This window comes from Pteropus alecto, unplaced genomic scaffold, assembly GCF_000325575.1.
Source record: "Pteropus alecto unplaced genomic scaffold, ASM32557v1 scaffold76, whole genome shotgun sequence".
Lineage (NCBI taxonomy): Eukaryota > Metazoa > Chordata > Mammalia > Chiroptera > Pteropodidae > Pteropus > Pteropus alecto.
Window position 1 is genome coordinate 7371194 of NW_006443138.1, and position 17173 is coordinate 7388366.

General features: G+C 39.6%; 1 protein-coding gene across 2 annotated transcripts in view; it reads left to right on the forward strand.

Annotated features, from left to right (window-relative positions):
- Positions 1–17173, forward strand: part of MYRFL (myelin regulatory factor like) — a 103741-nt gene that overhangs the window by 27682 nt on the left and 58886 nt on the right. The window contains exons 1-6 of one of the 2 annotated variants that reach the window (XM_025041092.1): positions 5489–5582; positions 5774–5841; positions 5936–6179; positions 6980–7071; positions 11937–12087; positions 15378–15573. In XM_025041092.1, coding sequence (XP_024896860.1) covers positions 5808–5841; positions 5936–6179; positions 6980–7071; positions 11937–12087; positions 15378–15573 — 717 coding nt within the window. In that variant the 5' untranslated portion in view covers positions 5489–5582; positions 5774–5807. Of the gene's footprint in view, positions 1–5488; positions 5583–5773; positions 5842–5935; positions 6180–6979; positions 7072–11936; positions 12088–15377; positions 15574–17173 lie in introns of those variants that run through there. The other variant, XM_025041091.1, reaches the window with a different exon arrangement.

The window sequence follows — 17173 nt, forward strand, 5'->3', positions numbered from 1 at the left end:
TATACACTGTTGTGATTTCTGCCAAGGCCCTTTCCTATCCCAAGTTCCGGGTGGTGGGTGCGAGCTAAGCTCAATCAAGTATTTATCGAGTGCTTACCACATGCTCACCACTGGGTACAATATAGGACACACACACACACACACACACACACACACACACACACACAGAGCCATGCTCTAAATGTGAATGTCCATGTGAGAAGATAAATCATATAAATGAAAAATTAGGGAAAATACTTTCAGTAACAACTATTTTTATAGTTGCATATTGGGGTACAACAGTGAATAAAACAGATAAACCTCCTGCTAAGGGCAGTGTGGTGAGAAGCAATCTGCCCTGACAGGGCACCCAGGCATTTTTCTCTGAGTTAGTGGTGCATGGTGATTTAAAAAAAAAAAAAAAAAAAAAAGTGGACTGTTTTCTTGTGAGTTTAAGTATTGTTTTTAAATTCTCTGCGGACAGTGCATTTCCTTATTGCCTGTTCCTGGGGTGAGTCGTTCCCATGCCTTCACTCTTGGTACTCCGCTGCTGCCGTGTCACTCTAGTGGGAAGAGAAAGACAATGGCATACAGTATAAAGTCATTCATTGAGATGAAAGAAAAACAAGTGTAAGATAAGGGTGAAATTCAGAAAGTGAGGGGTAGAGGAAGGCTACTGATCTGGATTGGGTGGTCAGGAAAGCTCTCTCTTGATATAAGAATTATATAAATATATATATTTCACAACAAATCTATTTCTTACATAATGCGAAAAGCGGTAATTCATATATATGAAGTACCACCTCTATACCAGGCACAGTGCTGAGTTGAGCTGACTGTGCAATAGAACTTTAGAGAAGAGGCAGTTGTTGTGTGAAGGCACTGGGGGAGTCATTGAAAAAAATGTGATTAGCCTGTTGGATTTTGAGGAGTCCCAGCTGAGTATTCACATGAAGCCCATGTCTTGGTACTGTAACTGTCCTGTACAGCGCCTAGTAGAGTCGTGAGCGCATACTAGGCACTCGATGAATACTTGCTCAAGCCTGGTTGCAATCTGAAAGAAATACTGGCTCCTTTGGGGGCAGCATGCAGATGTCATGGAAATACGTACGACCTCAACCAGCTGCGGGGTAAAGTCTATTTTACACCCTCTCTTTTCATTTGCATGCATTCAGCCTCCAGGAGGCTGCATTTCTCCATTCATCTTTCAAAATTCAGAACAAGTTGTGTGTCTGAGACAAAGGGATTTAAAGGACGAATTATCCTATTTTTTATCAGCAGCTAAGAATCTTTCAATTTTTACAACTTCCTCCTACAGAAGCTAGAGACAGAGATAGCTCTTCAAGAAGTGACCAATGGTGTCTGTCGCTTCCTAGGCCTACTTCATGGAAATCCCTTCGGCTTAGTAGAGAAATTCAGAAGAGGAAGTCCAAAAACAGTCTTAGGTGCGTTGCTGAGATTCCTGACCTTGTGTGTGAGTAGGGAGGAGTTAGCAGCTTAGAAACAGTCCCAAGCAACAGTGTTTTTCTTGAAGTTAATCATTGCCCTAGTTTTAACAATTTACTTAGTTTTAAAAAATAATTTGCTTAGTGGTCAAAGTAGCTATCATGAATTCTTCTCTCAAATTCTCTGAAAAGAACTGCAAAATTTCTCTCAATATATTAAAATGCATCAAGCATGGAATGCGATGAAATAAAGGAGAAGCTGAGATGGGTTTTGGAAGGGAGACTAAATTTTAAGGAAAGCATTTGAAATTTTTATGTGTTCATTTAAAAACTACCAACACATATTGCGGTCATTTAACACAGGGAACCTGTGGTTCTCCACAAAGGAATAGAGCACGCAGTCCTCTTATAATAGGCCATGCCATATTTCTTGAGTAAACTGATAATTATGATTTTTTTAGTTTTTATTAACATTATTGAATTCAGTGGAACTGATAATGTGAAGGTAACTTAACAACTGCCTAGACTCTTGAATGTGGAATTATGAGATCACAAAGTCAATTACCAAATTTAATTTGCAGATTTATAAGAGTAATATAAGGGCAGAATTTAAGAAGTCAAATGGTACCATATACACATATGGCTTATAATGAAAACCAGCAAACCTCTGCCCTACTCCTCCCCATTTACCTTAATTTGGCTCTTCCAGATGCAGATACTTTTAGATATTTCTACCACATTTTATCTAAATGATGTTTTCATATTGCTGTTCTTGCTCTACACAGTTTAAGAACTTAATATCATCTACATAAAATATAGAAACCTTCAACTGCATAATTCCATTAAAACCCTATTCCCATCCTGTATGCTATAGTTGTCATAAGTACTACAACTACATATATTATAAACTCTGCAAGATAATGTTATAATTTTTGCTTCCTACAGTCCTGTGTATTTTAAAGACATTAAGAGAAAAAGTAATTTGCTTTCAGATATATATCAGTTTTTTAATTCTCTGCATTCCTTCCTAAAGTCATTTCCCTTTAGCCTGAATAATATCTTTAATATTTATTATACATTTATTAACATTTATTTTATCTGTCTATTCATGGATTCTCTTAAAATTTTTTTTTATCTGAAAATGTCTTTATTTTGCTTTCATTTTTGAAGGATAAATTGTTACTTTTGATTTTCTCTAGTACTTTAAAGATACTGTTGCACTATCTTCTCGCCTCTGACATTTTGATGAGAAGTCACTGATCATTGGAATCACTACTATCCTATATGTAATGCGTTGTTTTAATCTAGCTACTTTTGAGAATTTCTTTTAATTTTTGGTTTACAGCTATTTGACTTTGATGACCTGGGTGTGGTTTTTCCTATCTCTACATTGCTTAAAATTTGCTGAGCCTCTTGAACCTATAAAATTTATATCTTTTACCAAATTTGAGAAGTTTTTGCCCATTATTTCTTTATTCTGCTCCATCTTCCCCTACAGGTTCACAAACACCTCTTTATCTCCCTCTTTTAAAATTTTTTTTTCTCTGTTCTTTAGATCGGATGATATCGATTGCTCTATATTCAAGTTTTTCCGTTATGCTACCAGTGATTTAATTTTTTTTTGAATTTTCATATCTAAAATTGTTTTCGATTCTAGAATTTCTATTTAGTTCTTTTTTTTAAAAAAAAAGTTTCTATCTTTGCTGAGATATTGTATTTCTTAAATTTTTGCAAACACATTTTCTTCTACTCTATTAAGCTTAGTTATAATAGCTGCTTTAAAATCCTTGTTTGCTAATCCAGTTTTTGGATCATCTCTGGATTACTGTCCCTTGATTGTTCTTTTCCTTGAAGCTAGGCTATATATTTTTATTTTTTTGTTGAGTAATTTGTTGTTGTTGTAATTATGAATTGTGTATTTACGGATAACATTCTTTTAGGAATTTTCTTAGTTTATTCATCACGTTGGAGTTAGTAACCAAAAGATGCTTATTCCTACTGAGTTATTGAGGAATTCTTAATTGTATCATGGACATTGTGACTGTCTGGATTCTTATATATTCCTCTGAAGAGTATACATACTTCGACTTATTTGTAAAAGCTACCTCTTGCAGTAACTCAAAGTTCAGTTCAGTCCTTTTTTCTTTGGTTAGGCTATGTGTAGGCTGCCCCACACAGGGAGGGCTCAGGAGTCAGCTAGACACTTAGGCAGAGTTTATACATAGAATCTGGGGTTTCTTCTCTCTCAATCTCTCCTTCCCACAGTTCCCCTTTCACTTTTAGCATCTGTGTTTGCCCAATACTCTGTTCTCTGGTTCCTTAGGATAGAAAGAGTTTAGGGTTCTATTGGCATTTTAGCTGTTCTATGATTCTGCCTTCAACCAGCCCTAAGGTTAAAAGCTGTAAATATGTAGCTGAACTTATTCCATTAACTTTGTCCAAGGTAATGTTTCAGTGTCCCTCCAGAATCTTCTTGCTTTTGTCCACTTTCCAATGTTTTGGGGTAGATTAAAAAATTTCCCCCAGAGTTCACAGTTTTTATCTGTGGGAGGGTCTGATCTGGTAGGAACTTGCTAGTCATATCAGAAGCACAAGGGCTTTTTGTGACTCTTGCATTCCTTATTTATATAGTTGTTTGGTGTCTGTCTTCAATGTCAAAAGCTTTCTGAAACCGTCTGTTCCTTTGTTGTTTGTTCCTGTTTAAGATGTTCTGTGTGTGTGTCACCATTCTTCTCCAAGGATGAGTTTCATTCTGGAGTGATCAGGCAGGGACTGGCCTTTTCCTTGGGTATTTTCAAAATATCATTTATCCCCTCCTGAGCACATTCTATTTTTCTGGGGAACAACCTTCCGATTTCTTACTGTGGGATATCTGCTTCGATGCCTGCAAAGCTGAGTTGAAGAAAGGTCTCACGGTTCAGTGTTCAGGCTTTTAATTAATCTTTCCATTTTTATCCCAGTAGCTCCGAAATCTCCTTGAATCCATTTCTCCAGAGAGTAAGACTTTCTAGCTTTTTCTGGGGTGATGGGGTAGTTACTTGGCTGAACAAACATTCAATCAATCCTTTTGTTTTCAGCCCCACCTTACCCCTGAATTCAGAGGCTCCTGGTGACTCTAATTCTTGGGCTTTTCTGGAGTTGTATTTGAATCGGATAACTCCTTGTTGGCTCCTACATCCCCTCCAATGTCTCCAGGAAGCCTTGTTTTTGCTTTGTCCATTCTGTTCATTCAGTTACCATCCATCCTGCTTCCATCTGTACCAATGTCATTGAAGTATGGTCAAGTGTGGTTTCTGCTCATGTGTTCTATGTCCTTTTGTGTTTGTGCCTCTTTATTCCTTTACTTTCATTTGAGTGGGGTTTTTGGAGGAAGGCAAATGTATGTTCCCTCTTCTCTCATTAGTAAGAAGTGAATAGATTATAAAGGATCAATTTAAGAAGAAAACAAAACTTTTCTTGTAAATAATAAAAATAGACTTTTTATTGTACAAGGTTGAAATCTTAATCAACCAAAAACAAACAAGCAAACAAACAAACAAACGAACAAAACCACAATAGCTTACTCTCCAGCAAGAGAACCAAGTAGATGGTGATGGTGCTTATGTATGACTTAGAATCACAGAGTTTCTGAACCTTGGAGACTTGTAGGTTTTTTGGAACTGAAGTTTTCACACTTTGTTAGTGATGGCATTCATTTCTTAAAATGAAATTTTACTTGCACGTCAATATATAAAACAGAAAAAAAGTTATGATTCCCCTCTCCCCCAGACATTAAAAAAATTATTTTATAAAACCCGTAAGCTCCTTCTAAGAACTTTGAGATTACCCAGAGCACAGATGGAAAATCATTGCTTTAGTGGTAACATTTTACATTATCTTAGCCCAAACAGTATGTACAACCATCTCTCTGGAATAAATGCTTTGAGAATGTTGAAAAGCAATAATGATATCAATTAAAGTTTACAGAGCGCTCACTATGTTTGGGGCATTATGTTATGGGCTTTAATATAGTATCTCATTTAATTCTCACAATGATGCTATGAGGAAGATGTAATGATTATTCCCATTTTGTAGGTGAGGAAACCAAGGCCTGGAAAGGCTAAGTACTTGTTCACGGATACACAGCTAGGAAGTGGAAGAGCTGGGACTCAAACCCAGGTCTGTCTGACTCAAGCCCACTCGTTTAACACAGGCTACCGGGTATGGTCTGATGGGCTTTGGCCCCCTGGAGCACTTGGAACCATCCCTGGGGATGCTGCTGGACACTGAGTGCTGCCTCCCTTTTGTGACAAAAATATAATGATGGAATAGGTTTCAACAAAAAAGCAACGCATGTCTCTAATTTTCAGGCAACGCCAGCTCCCGGGTACCCCACCCTACTCTATGTCGGACTCTTGCTGTTCTCTACAGGTCAAAGGTGAGTGCCCTCCGCCTCCCGCACTTCGTGCACCGCTCCTCTTCTTGAACTTTGGTGAGGAGGAGAGGCCCTTCTCACCTGTGCGTTCCCCCAGGTACATGCTGCCCGACTTTGAGGACTCCAGCTCCTTTTCTCCACTCTGCTGCTGCACCTGGGACCCTGCCGGCGCACCCGCCGCAGAGCTGGTCTGAAATGAGCGACTCTGGCCTTATCCACAGCGGCTCTCACAACTGCTACCCAAGTACCAGTCATCCTGCGACCGCCCTTGACCAATCCGTGTCTTCCCACCTGGGGATAAATTGTTCTTACCATCAGCAGCCTCGGTGCCACAGCCCTGGGTAAAGAGCAAGATATTTAGTTATGCAAGACCTCAGAGCAGCCAGCCCCCGGTAGTGCGTGTAGAAATGAACAGTAGCATCCTCTCCAGCAGATGGCAGTGTTGAGACATATATCAGACATGGCCAGGCCCCGTGCTCTTGGCTTTAAACCATCTTTTAATTAATAACCCACTAAACCCGATGTCCTCTTTCAATAAAAAGCTAAAGTGTCAGAAATGTGTAGGGAGGTTCTGAGTGATGGAGAAAGCAGTTTGCAAGTGCAACCTTAGCTAGAGTACTCAAAGGGATTTGTGAATGAGCTTTCAGAAAAATATCTGTCAATTAAACATTCCTAATCTTCTTTTGTCCTTCCTTCCCTATTTTCTCCCTTTCCTTCTTTCCTTTCGACCTAGAGGATGGCAAAAAGAGTAAAGTCCATTGAAAATTGTGGTAAAATTCCATGTGAAAAAAAATTCAGGTGTAAAATGTATGCCTATATTTTAAGTTTGTATCTCTTCTGTCTCATTGAGTCCTCTGCCTTTGAAAATGTTGTCAGTTTATTTTTCAAATAGGTGAATCCCAAGTCAACTGGATAGAGGAAACAGAAATTTCAGACCAGTAGGGCTCATAGAATAGGGGCTTGCTCTGTTCTCTCCACAAATGGACCTGGTTTCGCAGACTAGCAAGACTCAAGGAACCTTAACTAATAAGAATTAGATTTAGAAAGGCAGAGAGCAGAGACCTGAGAAATTAAATCTGATTTACCGTAACATGGAGTACAAAGAAGAACCCTAACCTGCATTTTGGTTTCTTGATTTTAGAGCCTCATTGCCACCCACGAAGAAGAGAAAGTGCACACAGGCCCTGGAGGACTCCGGGGACTGTCAGATGTGGGCCCACCACGCCAGCCCAAGTGAGCCAACCCGGGCCTGTCACTGCCCTGCCCATTCGATCAGGGGTTTTTACCAGCCTTGGAGCAGCCCTACAAAACAAATTTATGTTCTTTCTCATCGAAGGGTAGTGATTGGCTCTTGGAGTTTATTTCTTCCCTCTTGACATGTTTCACGCAGTCTTAGGTGGGATGGTACAGGAGCTCCCAGGAAGAGATGCCGTTCACTCTCTCTGGTGGAGATGAAACACTAGTCCTTTCAGTTTCAGAGGCAGTGTGTCTGAGAGGACCCAGGCTCCAGGCCTGCTGGTATGCTCATTGCTTTGTTCGGTGCCATCCTTCTCAAGTTCAGTGTGCACACAAATAACATGGGGATTTTGGTAGATTCTGATTCAGTAAGCCTGAGGTTAGGTCTGAGATCCTGCCTCCCTAACAAGCTCCCAAGTGATGGATGTGCCTGACTCACGGAAGGTACTCAGAATAGTAGGACTTTAGAGGATTTCCACCATGGAGCAGGAAGGTAGAAAGTTCAGCTTCCCTAGCACTTATTTCAAATTAGCAGGTTCCCAGTAGATCTTTGAAATTTTGGAAAATCATTTTAGAAGTCTTTTAGCACAATCATCTAATGCCCAAGTGGTCAGCCTGCCTCGTTCTTTGTCTTAAACAACATTATGTTTTGAGCTTAGAGACCTGATCAAGCTGAGAACAAAGTGGGTTTTTTGAGTCAGAAAACGTGAATTTCACAATTTTTAGAGTAAATGCCATGGCACTTCCTAGGGAAAAGGATAATACTCCACACCAATTCTATTAGCCACTGTAAATAATCAGATTGTAGGGAGTGTGAAATGCGCTCCAAAATCAGGGTACCAAGTCATATTTCTTTTATTCGCAAGCATTAGCTTGGCAAGAAGTCCAAGATTTCCCTCTTGGGGTTCCCCCTCCCACTTTTTTCCCCAAACTTCAGAGGTTTATACTACCCTGAAAGGAGATGCTTGTGGCTTTCTCACCTGCTTGTGTTGATGCTTCTGTCTGTCACAGCCACATGATAAGAGCTGGTCCTTTCAGGGACATCTGGCCTCAGCTCCAGCATGGTTGTAGTGGTCTTTCGGTGGACAATGACTTCAGCCAAGTCCTAAGTGTCACCATCTCATGAAAGTGCTGTGCTGGGCATCCAGCCCTTGTATAAACCAAACCTCTTACTGTCTTCTTTTCTTTTACGTGGGTCCATTATGGCCAGCAGTTGCTTGGTTTTCTTATTTGACCCTAAAAACACAAAATGCTAACTAAAGCTCCCTTTCTGGATAATACAGAGCTCTCCATACACCTCCCTGTGAAAGGTTATTCTAATTTCTTCAGGGATCTTTGCATCCAGCCTCTTTCTGATCCTCAAATACAAAAGACTGAGTAAATTTCTAGCCAGATGAGAGAACCATCTGTTCACTCTCCCACAGATGCACCAGCTCACCGAGAGTGTTGGGCAAGTCACCCAAACCTTCCAAGAGTTTCCTCATCCAACCAGATTGCCGCTCAAATCATTCTGGCCATTGCAGAATTAAGCTCCATCCTGTGATGATTTTCTGCTGCCTTCACATTTCTGCTTCTCTCCTCTGTTATGTTTTCTCAAGAAATCATCAGTATAGCATGAAGAGAAAAAGAAAGTTTGAATCCCATCTCTTCCATTTAACAGCTGTGACACTAGGCAAGTTATTTCAGGTCTTTGAACCCCAGTTTCTACATTTGTTGAATGAGATTAAGAATTCTTTCCTCATAACCATTTTATAAATCTGTTTGGCTATATCTACTAAAACATATCCTAAGACCCAGTGATTCCAATTCTAAGAATATACCTAACAGAAATGTGTACATATGCCACTAAAAGACACACACAGAAATATTCATAGCAGCATTGCTCATAAAAACCACAAGCTGAAAATAACCCAAAATGTTCATCAAGGGTGGGATAAATTGTTATATACTTATATAAGGGAGTACTATAAAGCAATGAAAATGAATAAACAACTGCCATTTGCAACAACGAGTGAAACTCATAGATATAATATGGGCAAAAGAAGCCAACGTGTAAGATTATGTATCATCTTATTCCATTTCTACAAACACCTCTGTGGTGTTAGATTTCAGAATAGTGATTATGCTTGGGCAGAAGAAAGTGGTAACTGGAAGAGGGCAGGAGGGTGTCTTCAAGAGTGCTGGAAGTGTCCTATTTTTAGTTACCCAGTATAATTTGTTTTATTAAAAAGTATCAAACTGTGTACTAGTGATCTATGCACTCTTCTTCACGTATATTATACTTCAGTAAAGATAGTTTATTGAAAAAAAGGGATCATCATCTTGAAGATGAGTTAAGGAGTTGATGAGAAACTATGTCAAGTGTCTAGGACAGTGCCTGCAGTACAGAAAACACACAGGAATAGTAGATATTATTATTAATATTAATAATAATAAGCCCCAGGATGGGCTCAGGCTTGTGCCTGGAATTTTGATGTGGGTTTGTGGTCCCAGATTCTCATCCCTGGGGTTCACCAGCTGATAGTCAGCTCCCAGAGAAGCCACCACTACATCAGTCCTGTTGGAGTGGCTGCCCCAATACCCTTGCTGCTATGATGGTAAGGGTGAGATATGCCATTATCCCAGCACCTAGAGGAGTGGAGCTGGCCTTTGGCTGCTTCCTCTGGCACCTTGCCCTTGCCACCATGCTTGAGTGGGAAAGGGCCTGAGTCAGCTGGTATTCACTCAGGCACTGGGGTTAGTTATTTCACATCGGACAGTGTTACTATGGAGGCCGAGAGCAAAAGAATTTGCCAAGGCTTCTTGGGAATAGCCGAGTCACCTGAGCTCAGACAAGTACATGTGATAATGACATCATTGTTTAAACTCTTACTGGTGGCAGACAGTGTGCTAAGCACTTACAGACCTTACTCACTGAACCCCTTCAACAATACTGGGAGGTGTCATATTGTCACTCTCATTTCGCAGATGAAGAAACTGACGCCCCGAGACCCTAAACCATTTTCTGAAGATTGTATAGCCATCAAATGTAGAGTTGTGATTCAAATTCATTTCTATCTGATTCCAAACCTCAAGCTCTTGAACTTTCTTTACTTTCTCTTTATTGGAGGAAAGAGGAAGGAAAGAGGGAAAAACTAGTTCCTCCATTTCTCTGAACTTGGAATGAGCAGGAGAATGATAGAAAGGTTTTGTTTTTGTTTTTCAAATATTTAAGCCCAGGTAACTCTGGGAGGAATGAGGGCACAAAAAGCCTTGCATCGCCAACATCCTGTATTCTTAGCTGGGAAAAAGTTTCTCAGGATTTCGAGGAATTGTTCCCAAATCCACACTTACAAAAACCAAAAGAATAGATGTTTCGCTTCAGTGACATGTAATAGTGATAACCCAAGAAAAACACATATTCTGTGGCATCTGGGATCAAAAACAACTTGCAGCAGCTCTGTTATTCGTTTATTTTAGGAAGTCCTCAATGAAAGTGTAAAATAAGGAAGTTAGATGAGCGAAAGAAAACCCAGCCACACTCCCTGCATTTTTCTAAGCTGTGAGCCACGTGCACATTCTGTAGGAGCTAATGTCATCTTTCTGCGTATTCGTACAGCCTGCACTTGATCTCATGAACACCCCTGTTTCCTTTCCTGATGTCAAACATGAGCGATAGTAGAGGAGTTAAAAAGAAAAGGGAAACAGCTAACATACCAAATTAATTTACATAAAAATTATCTGCGGTTGAAATGTACAGTTTAGAGGCATACTCAAATTAAAGCAAACAACTTGCAAGGGTTATGCAAAAAATAGTAGCTTGCACCTGTGAAATTGCAGTTAGTTGACCATTTTTGACATACAAAAGTAGCATTTTCATGTCGTTAATGCTACATGCTAGTAAGATATTTTCTGTCACTTTATCTTGGTGTCAGCTTCTGAAAGTGCTCTTGCTTGTATTGTTAGTCTCTCTGCCTGTGTAATGTTGCAAATTGGGCAGGACACCTGTTTTAATTTCTGTTTTGCAGTTAAGACACTAAGTGAATAAATAACTCATCTAGGTTCAAAAAGCTAGTTGGGCCACAGCTTGGTGCTACAAAGGACCTGTAACAAACTATATTGCTTTCAATTAACAAAAACAAACAAAAGATAAAAGCCAAAACCTCAAAGTGCCTTAAGCAACAAACAAACAAACAAACAAGCAAGCAAAACAGAACCGGAGGAATTTATTGGCTCTTGTGACCCAAGAGTTTAGGATTGGATCCCAGAACTCACATCGTGCTACAGGACTGGGTGCCCTTCATTCTCAGGTGTGCCTTCTGCTCTGCTGGCTTCTTCCGATACAGACTTTTCCCTCATGTCCCAAAATAATGCCAACAGCTCTTGAGGGTATAGCTCACAGGTTCGGACCTCATGGAAAAGAGTCAGCATCTTTGAACCCGCATTTCCTGAAATGCTGAGAGCCACTCCGCTTGGACTGGATTAGGCTACGTGTCTACCTGACGTATTATTGATGCAGATAGCGAATGCTTTACTTTGGCTGAACAAGCCTGGGTCCCGTACCTTCCTTGGGCTGGGAGGGTACTTCACTGGAACCACACAGAACAGAAGTGAGGAGATGCTGTGCAGGAAGCAGCGTAGATAGATCCTGAAGGCAACGTATCCAACAAGTGCCCACCGTGGCACCTTAGAGATCACTGACCTCAAGCTGCTCTTTCTAGATGAGGAAACAAGGCTAGCCACATGCCTTCTGGCTGCCAACCCATTTCACTTTCCATATGGTCGATCTGCCTCCTACGTGGCTTATTAGCTCCATGTACCTGTCTGTGAGTCAAGGAAAAACAGCCTTGGGGAAAGGCTCTAATGCAAACATTTCTTTGCAGTGACAAGTGAGAGTCACAGCAGCCAAGTGCAAGACCACAACATTGGGAGACAGAACGTGACGCCTGCGGTCCAGTGCTCCCCGGCTCTGAAGTGGCAGCCGTACCAAAGTGTTCCTTGGCACAGTTTATTAAACAGTCATTACAAAAAACTGTAAGTGGCCTGAGGAACTCCTTGAGGTGGGCTGGAGAGTAAGGGGAGAAAGGTATTGCTCTCTCTCAAGACTCTCTCTCTCAAGCATGGGGACTTCGGTGCCACCCCTGATCAAATGGGATGGGTCAGTGAGAAAGCGTGTCTTACTCTGGATGTTTTGCATTCTAACTAATGAATAGCTGGAACAGGGGTTTCCGGCCTTCAGGAATCCAGACTTGTAAGTCTCAATTGTTGTAATTTACCCACGAAACAACGGAGGGAGAGGCAATCTTTCTGAGATCACGTGCCTAGTTTAAACTAAAAGCCAGAAAATGAAGATTTCCCAGATCCCTAACATTTTATCCTGCAGTTAATTTAAAATTCTAGAGAGTACATTTTTAGCTAGTGACACCTTCCTCTTTTAATATCTGTGCTGCAAATCAGTATTGTGAAGTTCATTTTCAATATATCTTGCAGCAATCACAGTCATTGGTGGTTTCATATTCAGAGACTGAAATCAAACCATACAAAATATTCTAAAACTGGAAAAGATTCATCCTATTCTTATGACATTATAGTTTCAAAAAAACAAATGTGGACTTATGCATTATTGCTCTTAAACATTCTTTAAGCCTTTTCTTTATTCCTTAGGGTATAATTTACCCACTTAAGTCTTCTAGAATTTTCATTCATTATAAATAATGCCTTCTTGAAACACTAGAAAATATCAGTGATGAAAGAATAGGATTTTAAAGTAATAAATATAATATGAAAGAGAAATGACCTACAAACTTGAGGGCCTTCCTGGTATTTTCTAAATTCAAATATAACTTCTTTAAGAGCAAAGCTTATTGCTAGGACTTTAATGTTGGATGAACTAGAAGGAAGAAATCTTTTCCTTAAAACAAAATCTAAGGAGTTAAACAGATTTTGGGAGTTGGTGTGTTTAATAGGAGGCAGAAAGAAACAAATTGCTAATTGTATCATTGCAATGTCACAACTTTGTGTCTTTGCCACTGTGTATACTTAGAAAAAGAAAGGAAGAGCCCATAGGTCTTGGTTTTGAATCTTTCCTTCATTTGATTATCTTTGAGGGAGGGTTCCACATTCTATCCTAAATATGAGAGTCAAGATATGAAACTGTCACACACACAGTATTTTAGTGGATATCTTTAATGCTTCCTAGTCTCTATGTATCTGAGTTAATCGAGTTTTCTAGGTAACCGTTATCTCTCTTCTTACTTGAATAGATTTTTTTTTTTTAAAGTTTATTTTAACTCCAGTCTATGCTCCACTGATCTGGAAAAATAAGAACACAAATGGTATCAATTCAAAGGTGTAGAGGTAGATTTATTTTGAAGCCATAATTCACTTTTCTTAAGCAAAAAGGAAGGCAATATGCATCTGAATTAGAATTCAAGACCTCTTGATTTTACTACTGATATCATTGAGACGAAATCACTTGTCACTTCTTAGATTATTATGTTCAATTTATTATAAAAACATTGTTTTCCTAAATTACCTAAAAGTAGTAACGTTAGGGGATTGAAAATTTATCAGATTTTTTTTCTGAATGATATTTAAAACCTGTGTTAAAAAGAGCTTTTGAAAAGCCAATTTAGTTGGCTTTGTAATTAACTTCTGATATTAAAAACAGAATTGCTATTTTTAGGTAAATAGATATCTATAACCACAGACGGGTATTTGAGATTCAGAATAATCTTCAACAGTGTACTTGTTTTGGTTCTTTCAGTTTCTGTTACAGCTGTCCTTAAATTTCAAGCTAATGCTTGAAATTCAACGCTGTAAACCTTAACTTTTTCCTTTAGAGTTTTTGACAGTGAAACATGGAAGATCACAAAAAGACATTTCCTTTTATTCTCAACCAGGACAGTTCTTATTATGCTCTGTAGTAAAATCTATACAATTCAATCCATCTAGCCTTTAGATGAGTAGATTAGCAAATCAACTCTAGAAACTTGAGTTAATATAAAGTTCTCAGATGGCATAAGATATGTGGTCTTTATCAAGTTTTTCATTCATTGGATTTTCCTACTGCTGCTGGCAGGCACTGTGATTGTAGAGGCTTTGACCGATCAGCTACTTGAGGGTAATCAATGACAGTGACTTGATTCATTGGGAAGGTGCTTTAATTGCAAAGAACATGAACACTATTTACCCAAGAGACCCATTAATATTTTCTGTCTCTGGAATTAGAGGAAAACTTAGAAACTCTATGTTGTTCATAATGGCAGCCTTCCAAATTGAGATCCCAGGATGCAAAAATCCACACAGTAGCAGAGAGCTAGCACAGCAGTAAGTACTGTCCCCTCCTCATGTGGTCCTAGGAAGGAGCCTCTTTCCTGAGGAAAACTCTAAATTTAGACACATCGATGAAATAAAAATCATATTGCATATCTACAACATGTACAGGAAAAATTTGCCAAAGGAGTTTTCAACTTCTATATTTTTTCTCTACTTGATAATGTTACCCATTTAACATGTTTTGTTTTTATTAACATTTAAAAGTATTTTAAACATGTAAAATGTTTAATTAATTAAACATTTAGTTAAATGCATAACAGTGCTATTGAAAATGATTTGATAAAACAAATAAAGTAAGAGTCTGATTAGCCCCTTCACCACCATTCCATTCCTTCCTACAGAAATAATCAGCACTGCAGGTTTTCAGTGCCGTTACCAGATTGAGTGGATAAAAAGGAAATAACCGCATTCTAGAGAAAACAAGTTTTCAAACAGCAGTAAGACTGGTTCTGGTTAATCTAGTTTAAAGCTCTTCCTGGTATTTCTGATCTGTTTTATTCATATGACCAGCAGCAGGCTGAATATTCATTCATCCGAATGACTATTTGAGTATGCTGATAAAATTTAGAGACTTAAAAAAAAAAAAAAAGAGGAAAGAGATCAATTCTAGCCCAGACATTTCACAAGTCTGAGTAATGCGGCAACTTCCCAACTTCTAGCCTACGTCTTTTTGTTGGATGGTGGAGTCAAATTAGAAGTCTAGGAAGCACGAAGGGAAAAGGCAGGCTGAGGGAATAATGTTCCCACTTGGCAAGAGCCATGCTCCTTCCTTTTAGGAAGATAAAACGCTGTGAGAGAGCCGGTTGCATTTTGGAATATCATTTTCATTTCCTCAGTAAAAATTCATGAAATAGATTGATTAAATATAGTAAAAGGCACTTCCTGTAATATACTTTCTTGAACTGTTTATACAATTAATATGGTTAATGAAAGAAAATGTGTAGAAAATATTTGTAAAAGTGGTTTCTTGATTTCTCTTTTCATAGACCCAGTATAGGATATCGAGTTGTCACAGACAAAGGATTTAATTTTTCACCAGTAGATGAAGCTTTTGTTTGCCAAAAGAAGAACCATTTTCAGATAACCATCCATATCCAAGTTTGGGGAAGTCCAAAATTCGTCAAAACCCAAGTGGGCCTAAAGCCAATAGAAATGTTTTACTTGAAAGCTTTTGGGGTTAAGGTAAGTCTTTTATTTACTTCCATTTCATTCAGCCGACATTTGTTAAGTATTCCATTTGTCTATTGCTGCATAAAAAACTACCCCCAAACTTAGCAACTTAAAATGTTAATAATCATTTATTTAGGTCATAAATCTGCAACTTGGCTAGGGCTTTGTTCTAACAGCTCATCTCTGTTTGGAAGTCATCGGCTGGGGCAGCTCACCTGGGCCTGGATCCAATTTGCAAGATGGTTCACTTACATGTCTGTTGATTTTGTGCTGGCATTGGCCAGGAGCTCAAAGGGGCGGTAGCTGGAAGGCCTTGGCTCTTCCCCATGTGACCTCTCTCTGAGATGGCTTGTGCTTCCTCACAGCATGGTGGATGGGTTCTTCCAAGACATAGGAAGCAGAAGCTGCTAATTTCTTAATCCTGAGCTCAGAAACTGGCGCAACATCACTTCAAACCACAGTTTTCTAGTTTTAAGTGTATAAAGCTTGCACTTCTTTTACTAAACACATTCTTAATTATTTTATACATTTTGATGCTGGTGCATTTTCATATGAAATTCTTACCAAATTCTCAAAAAGTTTCCTGACTTATAAAAGCCAGGGAACCACTAATCCAGTCAATGCCCCCTCTTTTCCAGTTTAACAGAGAGGGGAGACTGAGGCTCCATGTGTTAAACAGTTTATCCAACATAATAAATGACAGAGCTGGGCTTAGAATTCAGGTAGGATGACTTCTCAGTGGTCAACAAGTATTTATTAAATCATTACCTCAAATCCAGTGCCTTAGGGAGAGGAATATTCGTTGTCCACATATTTTATTCTGATGTTTAATTTGGGCTTAGGCACTGAGCCTCCCCAAATGGGGCTAAACTGCTGAACACATCAGCTGCTTGTACTCCAACCTGAGCTCTTAAACCAAGACAAAACAAAACAAAAGCAAACATCAACAACAACAACCCCTCCCTCCATGTTTTGAGACTGATTTAAACATGGCAGAGTGAGAGATGTCTCCAAATCTCTCCCCTTGAAACAACACTAAGCTGAACATCTAAAACTCAACAAAAAACACCCAAACTGCACACCAGCATGTCTGAGCATGGGATCTGCGTATAAGGGCTACTGCAGGTCAGAACCCCAGGTGTTGGGCGATGCACTGGGAGAAACAAGGAAGCTGCCTCTCGCAGCTGCCAGAGCTCCCTGCAGGAGGAGGAGGAGGGGAGAAAGTGCAGCGACTTCCTTGAACAGCCCTGCCTGGGAGTGCTGTGAGCTCCACATGGCCGGCGGCAGTGCCCAGTCATCAGGGCAGAAGGCAGAAAAACAGGGACAGCAGAAAAATGGGCACAGCAGAGAAACAACAGTTGATTTTTACCAGCCACACCTACAAAACAGAGGCTGAGCCGCATACCCTATCCCCCAACCCAGAGGGCCCCTCCCCCCATGCCCTTGGAGACTGAATGCTGTGGAACCCCAGGGGAACCTGAGCAAACACTGACAGGAACTGAGACTAAGGGTAGCAAGCATGATTAAACATCTATAGGAAAAAAAAGACATTATTAACACTTTATATAAAGCAGAGATCCAAGAGGCGTAGATGCCACCTAAAGGAAACCAA